At 38.9% G+C, this 18,582-nt stretch overlaps 2 protein-coding genes across 3 annotated transcripts; one reads left to right on the plus strand and one right to left on the minus strand.

The window, feature by feature from the left end:
- The first annotated feature begins 4,355 nt into the window (after positions 1–4,355).
- Positions 4,356–9,833, plus strand: LOC127629077 (60S ribosomal protein L35-like). Its single transcript, XM_052106118.1, has 4 exons — positions 4,356–4,416; positions 5,025–5,161; positions 7,355–7,436; positions 9,632–9,833. The coding sequence occupies exons 1-4, from the start codon at positions 4,414–4,416 to the stop codon at positions 9,779–9,781; spliced, it is 372 nt and encodes a 123-aa protein (XP_051962078.1). The 5' UTR covers positions 4,356–4,413; the 3' UTR covers positions 9,782–9,833.
- A 132-nt stretch (positions 9,834–9,965) lies between these two features.
- wdr38 (WD repeat domain 38) lies at positions 9,966–16,200 on the minus strand. 2 transcript variants are annotated; one of them, XM_052106112.1, is made up of 9 exons: positions 15,863–16,200; positions 15,579–15,699; positions 14,512–14,628; positions 14,034–14,131; positions 11,739–11,819; positions 11,517–11,639; positions 11,149–11,301; positions 11,030–11,077; positions 9,966–10,880 (listed from the first exon to the last, which is right to left on the minus strand). In XM_052106112.1, the coding sequence occupies exons 1-9, from the start codon at positions 15,929–15,931 to the stop codon at positions 10,845–10,847; spliced, it is 846 nt and encodes a 281-aa protein (XP_051962072.1). In that variant the 5' UTR covers positions 15,932–16,200; the 3' UTR covers positions 9,966–10,844. The 2 variants fall into 2 exon arrangements, with proteins under 2 accessions (XP_051962072.1, XP_051962071.1); XM_052106111.1 differs by having other exon boundaries at positions 9,966–10,920; positions 15,863–16,198.
- Between the last annotated feature and the right edge of the window lie 2,382 nt (positions 16,201–18,582).

The following is an 18,582-nucleotide window of genomic DNA, read 5'->3' on the forward strand; positions in this document are numbered from 1 at the left end:
CAATTTCTTCTAAGCATGGTTTCAATCTATTTGCATAAAGGGAAGCTAACAATTTATAATCCGAATTAAGTAAAGTAATTGGGCGCCAATTATCTAATTATGAAGAATCTTTGTTAGGCTTTGAGATTAAAGTGATCAAGCCCTGCTTCATGGACTCAGTTAATTCACCTTTCTTTACACAGTCTTAAAAACAAGCTTTTTTATGTCTTGCCAAAAGGTCCTATAAAATTCAAAAGGCAGTCCATCAGGACCAGGGCTTTTATTGAGGGGGGCTTTCTGGATAATTATATCCAACTCTTCCATAGTCAAATCCATCTCACAAGACGACCGATGCGCGCGACAACAACTCCATCCCATTCATTTTCAATGAGAGCACAGCGACTTCCGGCGACACGAGCTGTCGCGACCGTTGGCGACTGGATGTGGGCGTGTCCAGCGACTCGACAAAGTTGAGACAAGTTTAACTTTATTGAGGTTATATTCAGAGATTTGTTGATTTACCTTGTTTGTTTGTGTTGTTGAATAATAATAATAAAAAAATTAAAAAAAGTGTAACTTTATTCAAATGAAGAGCGACTTACGGGAGCGACAGCCAATAGGAGAGAAGACTGTAGAGCTCACGTGATACTTATCTCTCTCTCTCAGTGAAGTACTGCTGGAACCGGACTTCATCCAGCCGCAGCTTCTGCACCGGCCGGTGTTACTCGCCGTGCTGACTCCGAGATTGAATGGTTTTGTGGACCCAGACAGACCAGCTTTTGCGTTTTCGCCGCAGATAAACAGCCACTATGGCAAAGAGTACGCCTTGTTTCTCGTTCATCTTTGATCTTATAATGATTCCATTTGTATTTAATCTTTTCCCTCCAAGATGTTTGATTTTAGCGGCAAGAAAACTGATTCAGTGTCAACCGCATTGGAACGGCATCCGTGAACGTAATTTATAAACGTTACTAGGCAACCAGTAGTGGGAACGCCCCCTAGCGACAAAGTCGCTGGCAGTGTTTTTGACTTTGTACATGTTTCAAATAAATCTTTATTATTCAAATATTCTTTAAATTGATGGATTTATAACACAACTGGAATTACTTGTGCATATAAACACAATTATATTACTAAAATCCAATTCTGTTTATATAACCGATGGCACCATTTGCACTGAAAACCCTAATAAGTTCAGTGCACTCATTTGCTTGAGTAAGCTCATTCCCTCAATTCCATTGAGAAATGGGGTTTTTAAGTTCAATTAACTTGGAATGCACTTAACTATAGAAGTTGAGTTAACTACATGCAAGTAGACTTAACTCAGATTTGAATTTAAATATTGTTGTTTCTACTATTGTAGATTTTATTTGAATTGATTCAATTTTAGATCAAACAACAGCACAGCTCAAATAAAGATAATGGATTCTAGGTCAGTTATTAAATAATTATTTACAGAAATGCATATATGCAGTTCAGTTGCACATGCACAAATAGAAGTGAGATATTGTGACAAGGGTCCAACTTTACCAAAGAAACACAGATCACCCTAATGGTGATTACACATACAATACTTAAAGACAACTTGATTTTTACAGTAATTGTAACTTTAGGGTTTACAGTATGTAAAAAAATCCCAATGTGTACTGGATATGCATTAGTGCAATTAAGGCAACATATCATCTGTAATAATGTGCTAGAAGTCCATCTATCAACAAAATCAAATGTATATATAATATTGACAAATATGTTGAATAGAACAAACATTAAATAGTTGTAATAGTTGTGTAAACATTTTTAGTGGTACCCTCTATTTGAACATATATGACATTTACAAAACTGATCATCTGATCACAACAATGCTGTTGCACACAGAAAAGAATTTATAGTTCAGTTTGTCTTTTTCCTCAAAAAGCAACATACAAAGTACCACGTATGAATATCTGCAATAAAGCAGGATGTAAAAAAAAAAAATTCAAACAAATCCAAAACCTCACTTTTTCTTCCAATATGGAATGGCCAATTCCCACTACTTAGTAGGTCCTCGTGGTGGCGCGGTTACTCACCTCAAACCAGGTGGTGGAGAAGTCCCAGTTGCCTCCGCTTGAGACCATCAATCCGTGCATCTTATCACATGGCTCGTCGTGCATGACACCTCGGAGACTCACAGCATGTGGAGGCTCATGCTACTCTCTGCGCACAACTTACCACGTGCCCCATTGAGAGCGAGAACCACTAATCACGACCACGAGGAGGTTAACCCATGTGACGCTACCCTCCCTAGCAACCGGGCCACTTTGGTTGCTTAGGAGACCTTGCTGGAGTCACTCAGCATATCTTGGATTCGAAATCGCGACTCCAGGGGTGGTAGTCAGCGTCAATACAACCACAGGAACTAGTTTTGGGAGGTATGGATTTAATCACACAGAATGAAGTTAGCAACACATTTACAAATCATGAAGAATGTGACATATCACAGAATAATAGGTGGTCGTGTAACATGCTGACAGGACTTGGCTAACATAATCAGTCTCTGCTTATTTTCCCTGGACAATCCAGCTTGATGTTGAAACAATGCAGCTGTGGGACAGCAAAAGCCAGTGGACGATCCAACAGGGTCACATCAGGAAATGTGATGATGGTACAATGAAAAACTCCAGCTGCACCGAAGCCATATTTATTCCTAATCCTTCTCTTCGTAATTGTGTTTGATGTGTTTCCAAAGTTTCTGGAATACACGAATAAAAGCAAACTACTAGATCACACACAATAAGTGGACAGAGCACATCAGAAATCTAACCAGATATATTTTACAAACTGTTTTCATATTGCACAGGTACACCAGATCTGTCTGAATGGAGCCCAATACCTGCACTGTATTGACTTACAAATCAAAACAACAATATTGTTACACCATAATATATTTGCCTGTAAGATGTATAGCTTATAATGACCTTTTGGAAGGATCTTTATTAATACAACACTCTGAAATATTAATGTTTAAGATTATGACACTGAAAATGCTATTTAGTTCTAGTTAGCTAGTATGCCAATCAAGGTCAGTGTACCGGTGGGTCATGAATAAATCACCTTATTTTAATCAAAAACGCAACTTACCCCCCGATTTACGTTCTCAAATATCGCATGTCCTGCTTGGTCAAACACTCGCTCAAAGACAACGGCTCCCACCATAACGGTGATAGCGAAAGTTGACGTTCTTCTGAAGAGCAGATTGTAAACACTCTTTGAAAGCGACATGACGGTTGATGGAGTCTTCCGGAAATAGGGGCGGGACTTTGAGCTGTCTATCAACACCCCGGACCAATAGGATTACGTCAATGATAAGATTTATTTAAACGCAATCGACAGCATTTATGGCATAATATTCTTTAGATCACCACAAAAATTAATTTCGACTTGTTCCTCTTTTTCTTAACCCTTGTGCGACCTTCGGGACATTTTATTTTATTTTATTTTTTCGATCATTTATGCTGTTAATGCCAACAGCATACATTTTCCAAAAGGGACGTATATTTTGTGGAATTTTGATATTTCAACCTCACTTCCTATAATACATCTATAATACACTGTGTACACAAAATAGTTACACTCAGGACCTTATGGACAAAAATGTCCCCATTGAAACCCCAATTACAAAACGGTAATATTTGATCCCAGTGTCATTAAAGCATAATATATATATATTATTATTTTTTTTTTCTCATGTTTAGCCTATGGAGCAAATACATGCTTTTCTCCTATTTTCTATTTGCTATTTATAGTCCAAATGAATAAATGATGCAACCTAAATTGTGTGGGTGTGTTGGTATGGATGTCAGAGTGTGTTTTGGATGTGTTTATTGAGAAATGTGTGTGTGTGTGTGTGTGTGTGTGTGTGTGTGTGTGTGTGTGTGTGTGTGTGTGTGTGTGTGTGTGTGTAAAAACAACAGTGCCATTATGTATACAAACTGGAATTTAAAGGGTTAAAATCCTGAAAATGAATGAATATTTGGTAGTTATGATCATTAGGACTGATGTTGGTTAAAAAATCAAGTCAGTGAAAGTGGAAAATAATATTAATATATAATATATTTATGGCAGTTTTTTTATGAGTGAGACATTTTTGTGAGTGTGAGTTTTTCTATCTGACACTGCACAAAAAAGAATAATGCATCAAAATCAATGTTGTTGCTAATCATTGACTTATCCCAGCCTGTGATAATCCAAAATAAATAATAAATAAATCTCCTGTGCATTTAGTATATGGAATATAATTCATCTTTTGTGATTATTCCTGGTCATTAAACTTCCCCCTTTGAAAGGGAGTGGAAAATTCCAGCACCCCTCCGTTACCCATTTGGTTCCCTCCGTAACCCGGAAGATTTTCTCACGTGACCGTTGCAGTTTCTTTTCTATTGGCGGCCATCGATAAAAATGGTGAGCGTTCTGCCGAAACAGAACAATCTAAAACAATCTTATCAATTTTACGTGTCAAAATCCTCTCAGAATATGTTTTAAATACACTTTGAGTAGTACGGTATTGTTTGAGCACGATATTTTCAATGATGATGTCAAAATAAAGTGAGATTTAAACGATGAAATGTAACCAAGTGAAGCCAAGCAGTGGTTTGAGCGATGTAGCTTCGCACACGACTTCACAGTTTTGAAGTCACGTAAAGTTAATTCTTTCGTGTAGTAAATTGACAGCTTTTGGATATTATTGTCCGTAGCCGTCCATTGCTGACAGACCTGAATGACAAAGCTTGGATATAAATGTTTAATAAGCAAAGTTAATTTATGTGTTAAGTGTATTGAGTGCGAACTGACACGTGAGTTTATATGCCATTTATCAACCCGTGCTATTTGTAAAGGCAAGAGAATAGCTGAAAATTACGTATTTCTATTATTATTGTCATATTACCCCTAAAACAAGGACAGTTCTTATATTGGAATTGGAACTTTGATGGTGTGATTTTTATTTAAGTGATTGATGAATATGGTGTGGTGAAATTATTCTTTACTAATGGCTCTTTATGTGTTTGCAGGCAAAGATCAAGGCCAGAGACCTGCGCGGAAAGAAAAAGGAGGAGCTGCTCAAACAGCTGGATGATCTGAAGGTGGAACTTTCCCAGCTTCGCGTTGCCAAGGTTACCGGTGGAGCTGCCTCCAAGCTCTCTAAGATGTGAGTGATGGGACCGGCTCAGTGCTATTACTGTGTTTACTACTGGTCGACCAATATTTCACAGAGGCCTATATTCTGAATTTTATTATTGGCTGATTTGTTTCTTGAGGGTGCTGAGAATGGCCTGCTTGCATGTGAAGCGATTGAGACATGTAAACGACCAGTCATGTTTCGTTTTGTTGTTGCGTGCCATTGTGTTACTACAATAATAGACAGGTGTGCAACACGATCTCATTTAAACGGTCCGCATATCAGAGTCCTGGCATACGCGTTTGAGCTCAATGTTTAAGTGTTCTCCCATTCTCTCCTCCGTTCCCTGTAACTTTTTAACTTGTCTAATAGATATTTGCCTTTTTATCATTAAAGTAAAATCATATACCATCTGCAAATATGTGCATATCTTGTTTAAACAAATGTAATAAACCAACCTCACACATCTTCAGCAGATCCAGCATCCTGTGGAGCGCTTATAAATCTTTCCCTGAAGCACGTATTCTAACAGTCTATCCTTAGCCGTTCCCTGTAACTGTTCTAATGATAAAAGGCAATTATCAATATAACTTCTATTATATACCACCTTCAAATATGCATCGCATTTAAACAGATGTAATTTATGAACCTCACGAAAATCCAGCGTTTTCTTCTTGTCGAGCACTCTAATATCTTCCTCTGAAAAGAGTATTCCATCGGCTAGATTCAAAACTTAGGGATCAAATGTTCCTCTAATTCACAAATCACGACGGTCAGTCTGTGACAATCCAAGCAGGCGATCCAGGCTGTTTAAACAAAGTTGCTGCATCCGCACAAGCGTGTGAGAGCAACTTTAATGTACAAGTGCTGCACGTGTGCTGTAAGTAAATGTCTTATTCACTATGCACTTTATATACAGTTGGTTTGATTCGTTTTTTTTTTGTTGTTATTGAGAAAATGTGATTGATAATGTGGACATGCCATCTAGGCATGCTCCGATACTTGGATCTGTATCGGCTCCGATACTGAAGCTTTTATATGGATCGGTTATCGGTCCGAGTTAGTCATGGTCGTTACTGTCAAGCTCAAAAAATGTAAAAAGTACCCTCAAAACACAATTAAAGAAGTTCGTATGACTCCTGCATTTTATTCAATGCCTCTTGAAGACGTGTGATAGCTCTGTGAATCACAAAAGGCTGTTTAATAAGTAAATATATAAAATGCGTGCGCAGTGAATGGCGCTTCTCTACGCACACTCTCACTCGTGGCTATTTTCAGCCTCCACACGGTGTGCAATATTTGAGCGCTACTCGCAAACAACATCTCCGAAGTAGATGCTCAATAGTTCGGTTCACTTATGCATTTAGAACGGCACTGGGGATGTTTTATTGAATAAGCAGAAAATTAAACTACTGTGAACTTGCCTACAAACAGACACACTTACAGGACTTCCTGGATAGTTCAGAATGTCAAAATAAAAGCGTGAGGATTTACAAGTTAAAGGTGCACGATTGAGTACTATTAATTATATATAATTTAAACTTAACAGAAATCTGAAGAAACTCCATTTTAGAATAGAATATTATTTGAGATCCTTTATTTTACGTTAGTTTCGTGTGAAATTGAGTAAATGTAGTGCTAAATAAGCTGTATCATTTTTTTTTGTAATTTAATATTTGTTACTATATTAAATTGTGATATATCGGCCACCCTGCTCTGTATATCAGCATCGGTCATTAAAAAATTCATATCGGTCGATCACTAGTGTTTACATGGTATGAGTGCACTTCATAGTGTGAAGTAACATGGTGAACCTGTCCAGTTTCAGCAGTGAAGTTCAGTATATTGGGAGTTTGGGTTTATTTTGGCTCTAAGTCTCAGAAAATGTCTTTTGTTAGTGGCTCTTATTCTGGATATTTTTAAGAGTCCAAGCGTTACTTTGCATTGATCACTGGATCTTTTAGATATGGGAAGGAGCTGTCTATTTTGTCACTTTTGCTGCCAATATTTCTCACCCAATTATTGACCAAATGAAAACCATCAGCATATCGGTTTTAAGCATAAAAATCCTGATATGAAAAACATGTTGTTTTTTTATTATTATTTAGTGACACACTTTGTCAAAATTCTGTGAATTTAAAATGCACAATCCAGAAATGGTAATATTTGTACTGCTGCATTCCTATTATAGAAGTATCTTAATTTTTATTTCCTCTCTTTCAGCCGTGTTGTCCGCAAGTCCATCGCCAGAGTCCTCACAGTTATCAATCAGACACAGAAGGAGAACTTGAGGAAATTCTACAAGGTTAGTTTAATTAAAGTCTTTCTAGCAAGTCAGTACACTGTCGGCCATCTTTGAAATGCTCTGGGGAGACTATTTCCCAGTCATGCCAGTGCAGCTCCCATCTACTTGAATGGAGAAAGATCAACATCTCAAAAATTCTTGGTCAAGATTTCGATCAATGTACATATTTCAAATCAGGGGGGAATCAGACAATACTGAATCATATTACGATAAAAACCGCGTTCTGGAGTTGATTGACATGTGATGTCTGTTTTTTATCTGCAAGGCGGGACTTCCTTTCTACATCCGTTGACCTTTGGGCAATCAGAGCTCCTTGGTTGAGTGTTCAGTTTCGCCCATTCAGTTTAATAGAAGTGACCCATCTCTGCTAAATAAACTCTGTTTTAATGCTACCTAAATACACGTGCAGTTACTTTTTCATTGATGAACAAGTTGGACTTCACCCAGTTTACAAAGGATGTTTACCTAACCTCCTGAGACCCCCACGTGACTGCTGTGCATTTTCCATTTCCCTTATTGATTTGTAACCAGTTGCACCTAATAAACGAGGTGTCCGATCGCCCCCCGGTGACTGGTCCTAGCATAGGTCATAAACCCCGCCTCCCCATGTTATTCAACGGGACATGAGACCAACTAAACAATTAAATTACACTTCACATATCTTTTTTCCAAAGATAGAAACTACAGTAAATGACAGAAACTATCACGTTGATGTAATTTCAAGTGTTTGTTTTCAAAATAAGTTTGTTTTTAGTTATTTGATGCTATAAAAACGGTGCTGTGACATCATGATTGACAGCTGTGATTGACAGGTTCTCTTGAGCGAAGTAGTCAATGAAGCACCAACAGGTTTTTTTTTTGGGATCTTCATAGGACTGAGGAGATTGGAGCTTTAAATTTAATATCTAAATTTCTATAATTAATTATTTCACACCGTCAAAAGTGCAGGGGCGTGTCCTTGCGATTGATTCAGCGAGAGTGAGGGCGGGGCCTTGATTTCGTGGCTTTACTTCCTGCTCACTACTGGGCAGGTCTGGTCCCAAATCGCAACTGCGCGAGACTGAAGTCCCAAGATGTCAGCGCCATATCGGGACACTGGCGGCTTCAGTTCTCACCAATGGAAAAGAGTGAAGGGGCGTTGTCCATCTTTTTTTACAGTCTATGGTTCTGTTTAAGTGTAGATCCATTGTTGTTTTTTTTTTTTTTTGGTCAAATTTTTAGGCTCATAAGTTGTAGTTTAAAATGATAAACCCTACTTCTGATTAAGATCTATAATAAAAATATTTTAAATTGTTAAATCTCCTTTTTTTCAGATGTGCTCTAATTCATACAGTATAAAGAAACACTATACTACTAATAAATGCTTATTCTGTGCATTATGTACTTGTGTCAAATTGCATTGATTTTATTCATCAACTGTGCACGATCACTTTAATTGAGCGTGAGCGACCCTGCAAAAAGTCTGAACTGAAACCCTCGCTGCACTGCTGCTCACGAAAACACTCGCGCTACGCTCTGATGCGCTCCTGGCACTTCGGATGTGAATCCTGTAACCTGTTAATATGGGCACCGGGAAAGAAAGTTATGCTTGCAATGTTAAATGGGTGTAAAAACGAAGTACATTGGCAGTGCCAGTCGGAGACTGATTGTAAATGTGTTCTGACTCTAGGCTGGTATTCAGAAACCCAATCCGGTGGATGCATTTTGTAGTAAGGCGTTAACTTAGTTTATAATCAGACTGCTGTCTACCACATTACTTTGCCCTGATATGATCTCAACTGATTGGAGTTATTAATTTGGTCTATAGAAGTATTTTACCATTATAGCGATATTTCATCTATGCCTGAAATGAAGCGGCAATGGCCATAGGTGTTTAAAGGACAAGCATTGTTATAATGCAGATCTGTCTGTTGTGCATCTGACTTTACACAGAGCAAGATGACCACCCAACACTTTCTGCTGAAGTGTAGCTAGTGTGAATACTCTCTTGAAATTAATCTTGTAGTGTTATCATTAGGTCCATTTTGTGGCAAACGGCACAATTACTTACTGAAATGTTAATTTCCATTATATTTTGTTGTTGACTAGATGGAGTTTCAGTAAGTTCAGAGTTTAATTGCTTCACTCTCTGTTGGCCATTTGGGCCTGCTTTCTGAACACTGTCCATTAGATTCTAACCGCTTTGCTGTTTTCAGGGTAAGAAGTACAAGCCTTTGGACCTGAGGCCCAAGAAGACACGTGCCATCCGTCGTCAGCTGACGAAACATGAGCAGACCCTGATGTCCAAGAAGATGCAGAGGAGGTCTCGCCTCTACTCCATTCGCAAATTTGCCGTCAAGGCTTAAGAAGGCTGTGCCATTATTTTCTCTGAAAATAAAAGCCCCACCCTGGAATTAAGATCCTTTCCGAGTCTGTGTATCTGTCTGAAGAAGAATATGAGGTTTTTGGAACTAGGTTAATGATTGAAAGAGACCAGAGCATGTGATATAAGCCATTAAATGAGGAATCCTTTTGTTTCCTGGTCTGAGAGCAATTGGTCTTAACAACAGTTTTGTGGAGCTCCTTTTTATTGAGTCTGTGCTGTATAGATCAGTTGCATAATCATTTAATTTCAAATTGAAACCGGATGCCATTTCCATTAGACACCGTTCAGTGGACTGGACTTTCTTGTGGTCACCCCGGCTGATGTAAGTGGTCATGATTCTCTATTTAAAGGAATAGTTCACCCAAAAAAAATGAAAATTCTCATCCTTTACTCACCCTTATGCCACCCCAGATGTGTATGACCGTCTTCTGCAGAACACAAATGATGATTTTTAAAAGAATATTTCAGCTGTGTTTATTCAATGCAAGTGAATGGTGACCAGAACTTTGGAGACCTAATAAAGGCGCCATAAAATTAACCCATAAGACTCCAGTTGTTAAATCCATGTCTTCTGAAGTGATATGTATGATAGGTGTGGATGAGAAACAGGTCAACATTTAAGCCTTTTTTTTTTTTTTTTTTTTAACACAATAAATGATCCTCCACAAGGAATGTGAGTCACCAAAAAAGGAAGTGGACATTTGTTAAAGGACTTGAATATTAAATGGTATTCTCACCCACACATGTCATATCGCTTCTGAATATATAGATTTAACCACTGGAGTCTTATGGATTACTTGTATGCTGCCTTTATGTGCTTTTTTTAAGCTTCAAAGTTCTGGCCATAATTCACTTGTATTGAGAGGACCTACAGAGCTGAAATATTCTTCTAAAAATGTTCATTTGTTTTCTGTAGAAGAAAGAAAGTCATACACTTATGTGATGGCAGGAGGGTGAGTAAATGATGAGGATCTTCATTTTTGGGTCAACTATTTGAACTCATCTCTATTTCCTCTGATCCGTTTTATCTTCCTCTCCAACATCTAACTGGTCCGAGCCGCTGGTGAGAAGCTGCCCACCTGGAGTGAACACACACCCATATGCAGAGTCCTTATGACCCTAAAACACATATAATAAGTCAAAATGCTGTACAGACAAATGAATGACCTTTGAACACACAATGAGGCATTGTGATGTCATAATACTCGGAACGCTTCAATACACTCACCTGCAAACACTTCAGACATGTTCCAGTTTCCATATCCCAGATCCTCACCTGATAAAAAGTTAACAAATTCAAGCATGGTCTACAAAAATGCAAATATGTGTCTTTTGTTTTTGGCCTACCATATCTCCCTCTGCGGTGGATGCTAAAACCAGTCCGTCTCTGGAGAAGGCCAGACTCTTGACCCAAACACGCTCAAACCCTCTCAACAGGAACAGACACATGTGTTGTCTTGGCAACCATACACGAACAGTACCATCCCATGAGCCTGATGCCTAACAAACACATCTACAGTATATGAACATATACAGTGGCCCAAAAATGTAATGCAAATTATCACACCAAGTGGCAGTTATTGTAAAGCTAGTAAAATCATGCTTTTTAAGGAAAGCATAAATTAAAAAAAGATAGTAAAAATAAAGGCTGCCTGGATTTCTAAGATTATTTGCTAGGTTTATACTAAAAAACAAATCCGTTTTTGTGAGCTCACCAGCATCCCATTAACAGAAAAACATAGACAGGCCACATTCCCCAGGTGTCCCTGTAAAATCGCAACCTCTTTTCCATCCTGGCGTGTCCACACTCTTACTGACCAATCCCAGGAACCTGTAGCCTGCAGTGAACCAAAAGAAAAAGGAGGTGATTTAGCTCATACTGAACAGCCTTAAAACAAATCACCCACAAACAGAGAATGTGAGTGAGAGAGTCATACCACCAACTGCGAATCTGATGAGAATGTGCTGCTCTGGACAGCTGCAGTATGACCCAACAATTCCTGAGCCATCTCACTGGACTGAAATATCAAACAACAGACACAAACATGGAGCTTATAAACATTACAGTCAAATTATGAGGGTACATTCTTCAATTGGTGCACTCAAGAGCAACCTGTTACCAACACAGAACGTGTGGGTCTCTAAGAAGCGTTGCACTATAGGCCTACACTTTAAACCATTTACATTTAGCAACAATTAACTTTTGTCATTTTAAAAGGGGTACAAGCTGTCCTGTCAAAGGTTCATGGTGTAAAACACAGAACAACCTAAATAGCACACGTACATCTTAGAGACGTCTGTTTAAGAGCGCTCATCTGCAAAGCACTGCATTCTAATTAAACATCTAATGCTAAACATCTTAAAAAGATCAGATTTACAATTATTCTAAAACATAAAGGTCTCAAAGACATCTGTTGAATGTCTTATTGACATCCGAGAGGAAACTCGAATGTAGGGGCGGCTGTTGCTCAGGTGGTATAGTGGGTTGTCCACTAATCACAGGGTTGGTGGTTCGATTCCCGGCCCACATGACTCCACATGCCGAACTGTCCTTGGGCAAGACACTGAACCCCAAGTTGCTCCCAATGGCAGGTTAGCGCCTTGCATGGTGGTGTGTGACTGTGTGGGTGAATGAGACGCAGTGTAAAGCGCTTTGAATACCGCTAAGGTTAAAAAGGCGCTATATAAAGTGCAGACCATTTACCGACGTCTTGTAGACATATTGCAGATGAGCAAACAACCTAAATAATACATTGTCCAGATGTAAACAAACACATCAAATAGTCTAAACAAGCACATACACAGTCTATAGCACAGTGAAACGGCACACCCACACATAGGTGCACTGAGGCGCAGATCGCCGACGCATCCAAATCTGTCAAAGATGTCCGGCGAGTGCACAAACACCAGCAATTCAAAATAATGCAGCAAGATGCAGAGCAGCTGAATGAAACCGAATGGGATCTCCCTCTGAATTGTAACTTGACACAGCGTCTTTTTAATGTGGTGTGATAAACACGACAATGGCCAAAGACGTCTGTCTTATGCATGTTATAAACACACAAAAAAAATTTCTAAATAGTCCAGACGGCTCCCCTTTGGTGTTCAGGAATAGTTGGTCAAACTAAGCCTGTCTCTCTGCCGCTCTGTGTACGATACAAACTGAATGCCAGTGGGCGGGGCCAAGGGTGCCATGACACATGTTGTGGAGCATGTAAATACTAATAATAATTCCTTACATTTATATAGTGCTTTTCTAGGCACTTTACATAGCATAGGGATGATCCAACGGCAGCCATAGTGCGCCAGAACACCCACCACACACCAGCTATTGGTGGGGAGGAGAGAGTAGAGTGATGTAGCCAATTCAGGGATGGAGATTAATACGAGGCCATGATAGATAGGGGCCAATGGGTGGAATTTGGCCATTCTTTACGAGAAGTGTCCTGGGATTTTTAATGACCACAGAGAGTCAGGATATCAGTTTAACATCTCATCCGAAGGACGGTGCCTTTTTACAGTATAGTGTCCCCATCAATATCCTGGGGCATTAGGACCACACACAAACCGTAGGGTGAGCACCCCCTGCTGGCCTCCCTAATACCACTTCCAGCAGCAACCTTGGTTTTCCCCAGGAGGCCTCCCATCCAAGTACTGGCCAGGCTCAACCCTGCTTAGATTTAGTGGGCAACCAGGCAAGAGCTGAGGGTGATACGGCTGCTGAAATACTGAGCAATGTCTAGTGACGTCACAAGCACACAGTTTTCAAAACGAGACGTTTCAGAAAGGTGGGAACTATAACATATACTCTTTTTAGACTGGGGAGGAAGTTTTGAGTTCTGCAATTGACAGTATGTTTTAATAGTACAGTAACCTTTTATATGTCTAAATATCAAGGTGTAGCACACATACATAACCCAGAAGTCGTGTTTACATCTGGAAGACGTATTATTTACATTGTTTGCTCATCTTCAGTACATATTTAAGACGTTTCTTCTAGGATGTCAATAAGACATTCAGCAGATGTCTTTGAGACCTTTATGATTACAATGTTTGTAAATGTGATCTTTTTAAGATGTTTAGCACAGGTTAATTGGATTGTGATGCTTTACAGATGAAAAGATCTAAAAACAGACATGTCGGAGGTGTACAGTAGGTGTGATATCTGGGGAATGATGTGTGTTGTTTCATTTATTTAGTTCATTATTTTCTGATGTAAGTTTGGTTGTCACCTGAACGCTCCAGATTAGCGCTCTGTTGTCCCATCCACCCGACACCAGCCACTGACCATCAGGACTGAAGCTCACTGTCTCAACACTCCGGGTGTGAGCTGAGGTTTGAGTTCCGATTGGTGAAAACAAAATGAGTGCAGAATTAATTTGCAACAAATCAGGTTAGATCAGTTTTTACGAAAACTTAGCATTGTTTCCATCAAAATACCATAGTTACTGTAATGCAGTAGCGGTTCTAGCTTGTTTGGCGCCCTGGGCGATACTTGCTTCAACACGCCCCAAAGTGGTTGACCGGGAGAGGGGGTTTGTGGGGGTGGTGAGGGGTGTGTTCTAAATGAGAACGCACCCAAAGTTTTGGTCCGCCAAGACACCCCGCAAGATGCCACCCTGGGCGACTGCCCATGTCGCCAATGCCTAATTCCGCCACTGCTGTAATGTGTACACTAGTGTTTTGGGTCATTATGAAATCTGCACACACCTGACAGTATGTACACGAATTCTGTGCTTGCACTGCGCCAGATTCTGACGGTACAGTCATAAGATCCACTCACAAACAGCTGACCATCCGCAGAGAAAGCACACGATTTCACTGGCCCTGCATGTTTTTTTTTTTTTTAAGAGAATAGAGATAAAAAATACAGAAAAAATTATGCATTCATAATTAATTCAGAAACTGAAATTTGGTGTTGGCTAATGTTAATATATACCCAATAAGGTTTTTGCAGTGTTGCGTAGTTACTACAAAAATTAGTCCACTAATTGACTAATAACTTATATAAAACTGTAATCAGATTACTTCATTGAGAAAGTAATCTTATTACTTATTACTAATTACTTTACTTTTAAACTTTGTTCATTGTCACAGGCAAGTCAGTCACCAAAGTCCCTTTCAAGGCAAGTAAGTCCACTATGTGGCAATTTTTGGAATGCTCCCAGGCAGCTAATTTCTATGGATAACCTACAAGCGGCATAAAAGTACAGCTAATCTACTTGAAAGCGGAAAGACTGAAATCTCCAAAATGGTTGGTCAATATTACAATCAATCAAAGAACATATTTCAACTCAACAGTAAAATCGAACAACAATGACATCATAAATTGTGCTTCTTTAGTCCATATCACACTAAAAAACAAAACTTTTCAGGCTGGTCCAGCTACTACGCATGCGCATTCCCGAGTTGACTGACAGGTGATGTCAAAATGTGATTAGCTGTTAAACCTGCAAGGCGGGACTTCCTTTTAAACATCCGCCATATTAGGTGTTCCAATTAATTTTAATACAAGTGGTCCATCTCAGGCGAAATACTCTCTGCATACATGCGACACCACAGATTTCTCCCTTACAATGACTTATTTGGGGGTGTACGCTGTCACAGAAATACAAAGAGACAAACATATGAACATAATTCTGTTACAAATTCTTCAAAATTCTATTTTAGAACTCAAGTAATGTACTTTAAAGTAAGTTAGTTATACTGTAGGCTACCTGAGCCAGATACTTGTCTATTTTATAAATAATCTTTGATTTGATTCATTCTTTGTGCACCTGTGTGTCCGCTGACTGTGGCCAGGAGTTTGGCGCTCGTGGCCTCCCACAGGTAAAGTTTACCATCATCACAGCACGTGAGCAGAATCTGACAGTCAGGCGAGAACACGCAGCAGTTTACCTGAGACACAGGTGAGAAATTGACAGTACGATGAGAACAAAATGAATACATTTGTTCATACCTACTAACATAACTGATTAACTATAACATATATAAATATAAATAAATACATACATTTGTAGAATATGTCAAACTGAAATGTAAACAAAATAGCAATGTCTACCTCGCCTTTGTGCTTGGAAAAATATCTAATGTTGGAGACGGTGAAGTTTTCAGAGGGGTGTCGCCACATGCCTCTTTATGCATGAGAAAGCAACATTTCAGCAATGTTCAAAAATGTCCTAAATAAATAGGCTGAACATGGCTTAATATAAAGTGCAGCTTATTTCAGACACAAGGCTGCAGTGGTTAGTGTTGCAGCACAGTTTAGGTCATGTTTTGTTTGGGTTTTGAGTGTTGCTGTATCCAGAGTTACGGTCTCTTGAGTGGTTGTGGGCTGCGCCTATGGTTTATTAGAAAATCACTCCTGGTTTAGACAATCGTTTACTTTGAAAAGACATTAACAAGCTCAGTTTGAGTGCTCACCAGCCAGAAAGACTTCACTAAGACTACAAGTAATTTGAGCAAAATAACTTTATTAACTAACGTAACCAGCCAATGTCTTCTTTCATCTCAAAATGTAATCTGATAACCCTAAAATCAGTAATTATTCCATATCTTTGCATCTATTTGGCTGAAAAGCATTCTCTACCAGTTTTAACTATACAGGATTAGTCTATAGAGCTCATGAATAATTAATAAAAACACACAATTAAAAATGTATTAAACTAATGTTAGTATAAAAGGGCTAAAATATATTTGAACACAATATAATATAATAATAATTGTATTGGTTAAAGGTGCACTCAGTAATTTGTTGAAGTGTGACTTACACTGACACCTAGTGGCCTGGTGCTGCAGTATTTAAACTGTAATTTTCAGTTACAGATGCCATTGTAGAAATTAACTATGCACAGGAAACCAGGATTCATTTAATCCATGAATGAAAGTGTCCAATAACAGGGCAGTTACTGAGATTAAGCAAGTAGTCTTCAGCCGGTCATGTGATTCCAATATGGCCGCCCCCATGAGGCACCCCTGCTCCATGTGGAATAACACAGCTTTTATGAGGTTACTGATATGACTCTTCATCTCACATGAGTGGTCATGATTTTATACATGTTTCAAAATTAATATTTATTTCTTTATAAGTCAAACTTTTTATATGAGGAATAAAAATGGTGAGTGCACCTTTAACACGACTTAATGCATTAGCTATCATGAACTTCCAATGAACAATTTTTTAACAGCATTTATTAGCCTAATCTTGTTTAATAATAATTTCTAGTATTAATAATAGTCTTAACTCGTGTCATCAGATACAACTTCTAATGTACAAAAATACATTAGCATATATAGAAATGAACATAAACCAAGATTAATAAATATTTTCACCCAAAAAGGAAAATTCTCTCATCGTGTGTTCCAGTTTTCCAGTCTGGTAAGATGGTTTTCCATCTGGGTGTTTACTCTCAGGCAGCACGATGTTTGGTGTGTTGTTTGCATGAACTTTAAACAGTTAGTTCACTGCAGTGGAGGCGTGCTAGTCGTTGAACGTGTCCATGTTTCTATGCAGGAAGTAATGACATTTTCACCTTTACTAAATAACAGTCACTTTGATAGAAAGCCAAGCAGTTTAAAAACCAAACAGACATCGTGCCTCCTACGGTTGATGCTATTTTTCTTTAGACATGGCTCACCATGTAGGATGCACGTCAGAATTTCAGTTCCTCAGAAGTATTCTAAGTGTGCGTGTGTGTATGTGTGTGTGTGTGTGTGTGTGTGTGTGTGTGTGTGTGTGTGTATGTGTGTGAGTATGTGTGTGAGTGTGTGTGTGTGTGTGAGCGTGTATTTATCACTTTGTGGGGACCAAATGGCCCCATAAGGATAGTAAAACCCGAAATGTTTGACCTTGTGGGGACATTTTGTCGATCCCCATGAGGAAAACAGCTTATAAATCATACTAAATTATGTTTTTTGAAAATGTAAAAATGCAGAAAGTTTTCTGTGAGGTTTAGGTTTAGGGGTAGGGTTAGGTTTAGGGGATAGAATATAAAGTTTGTACAGTATAAAAACCATTATGTCTATGGAAAGTCCCCATAAAACATGGAAACACTACATGTGTGTGTGTATGTGTGTGTATGTGTGTGTGTTCATGTGTGTGTGTGTATGTGTGTTCATGTGTGTGTGTGTGTATGTGTGTGTGTTCATGTGTGTGTGTGTATGTGTGTTCATGTGTGTGTGTGTATGTGTGTGTATGTGTGTGTGTTCATGTGTGTGTGTGTATGTGTGTTCATGTGTGTGTGTGTGTATGTGTGTGTGTTCATGTGTGTGTGTGTATGTGTGTTCGTGTGTGTGTGTGTTCATGTGTGTGTTTGTCTGTTTGTGTTCATGTGTGTGTGTGTGTGTGTGTTTAGGGGTTGTGTTAGGTTTAGGGGATAGAATCTCTAGTTTGTACAGTATAGAAGTCATTATTTCTATGGAAAGTCCTCATAATGATAGGTAGACCAACATGTGTGTGTGTGTGTGTGTGTGTGTGTGTGTGTGTGTGTGTGTGTGTGTGTGTGTGTGTGTGTGTGCGTGTGTGTATGAATATGTGGGGGTGTGCAAGAATGCATGGGGTATTTTTCTAAGGTATTATTTTTGAGGTCACATTTGCGTACATGAGTTGTTCCTTTGCTCTATGATAAAAAGAGAAAATCATCTCTCTATCGGTTTCACCTTAGATACACATTTGAAGTGCTCCTTACAGCATCATGTACATAGACAGCAGACTGCACTGCAGAAAGACAAACCACACATTTGCAGGGCTTCAGTTTTATCTTAATCTAGATCTGTTGGTTA

Source organism: Xyrauchen texanus, chromosome 35, assembly GCF_025860055.1.
Source record: "Xyrauchen texanus isolate HMW12.3.18 chromosome 35, RBS_HiC_50CHRs, whole genome shotgun sequence".
NCBI lineage: Eukaryota > Metazoa > Chordata > Actinopteri > Cypriniformes > Catostomidae > Xyrauchen > Xyrauchen texanus.

What these genes read in the sequence shown, in the direction of transcription:
- LOC127629077 (XM_052106118.1), top strand. An exon ending in GCCTCCAAGCTCTCTAAGAT is followed by an intron (nt 5,162 to 7,354) that starts GTGAGTGATGGG and finishes CCTCTCTTTCAG; the next exon opens with CCGTGTTGTCCGCAAGTCCA. An exon ending in ACTTGAGGAAATTCTACAAG is followed by an intron (nt 7,437 to 9,631) that starts GTTAGTTTAATT and finishes TGCTGTTTTCAG; the next exon opens with GGTAAGAAGTACAAGCCTTT.
- wdr38 (XM_052106111.1), bottom strand. Translation starts at nt 15,931, where the DNA reads ATGTGGCGACACCCCTCTGAAAACTTCACCGTCTCCAACATTAGATAT. An exon ending in ATTCGTGTACATACTGTCAG is followed by an intron (nt 14,132 to 14,511) that starts GTGTGTGCAGAT and finishes CTCAAACCTCAG; the next exon opens with CTCACACCCGGAGTGTTGAG. An exon ending in CATCAGATTCGCAGTTGGTG is followed by an intron (nt 11,640 to 11,738) that starts GTATGACTCTCT and finishes GGTTCACTGCAG; the next exon opens with GCTACAGGTTCCTGGGATTG.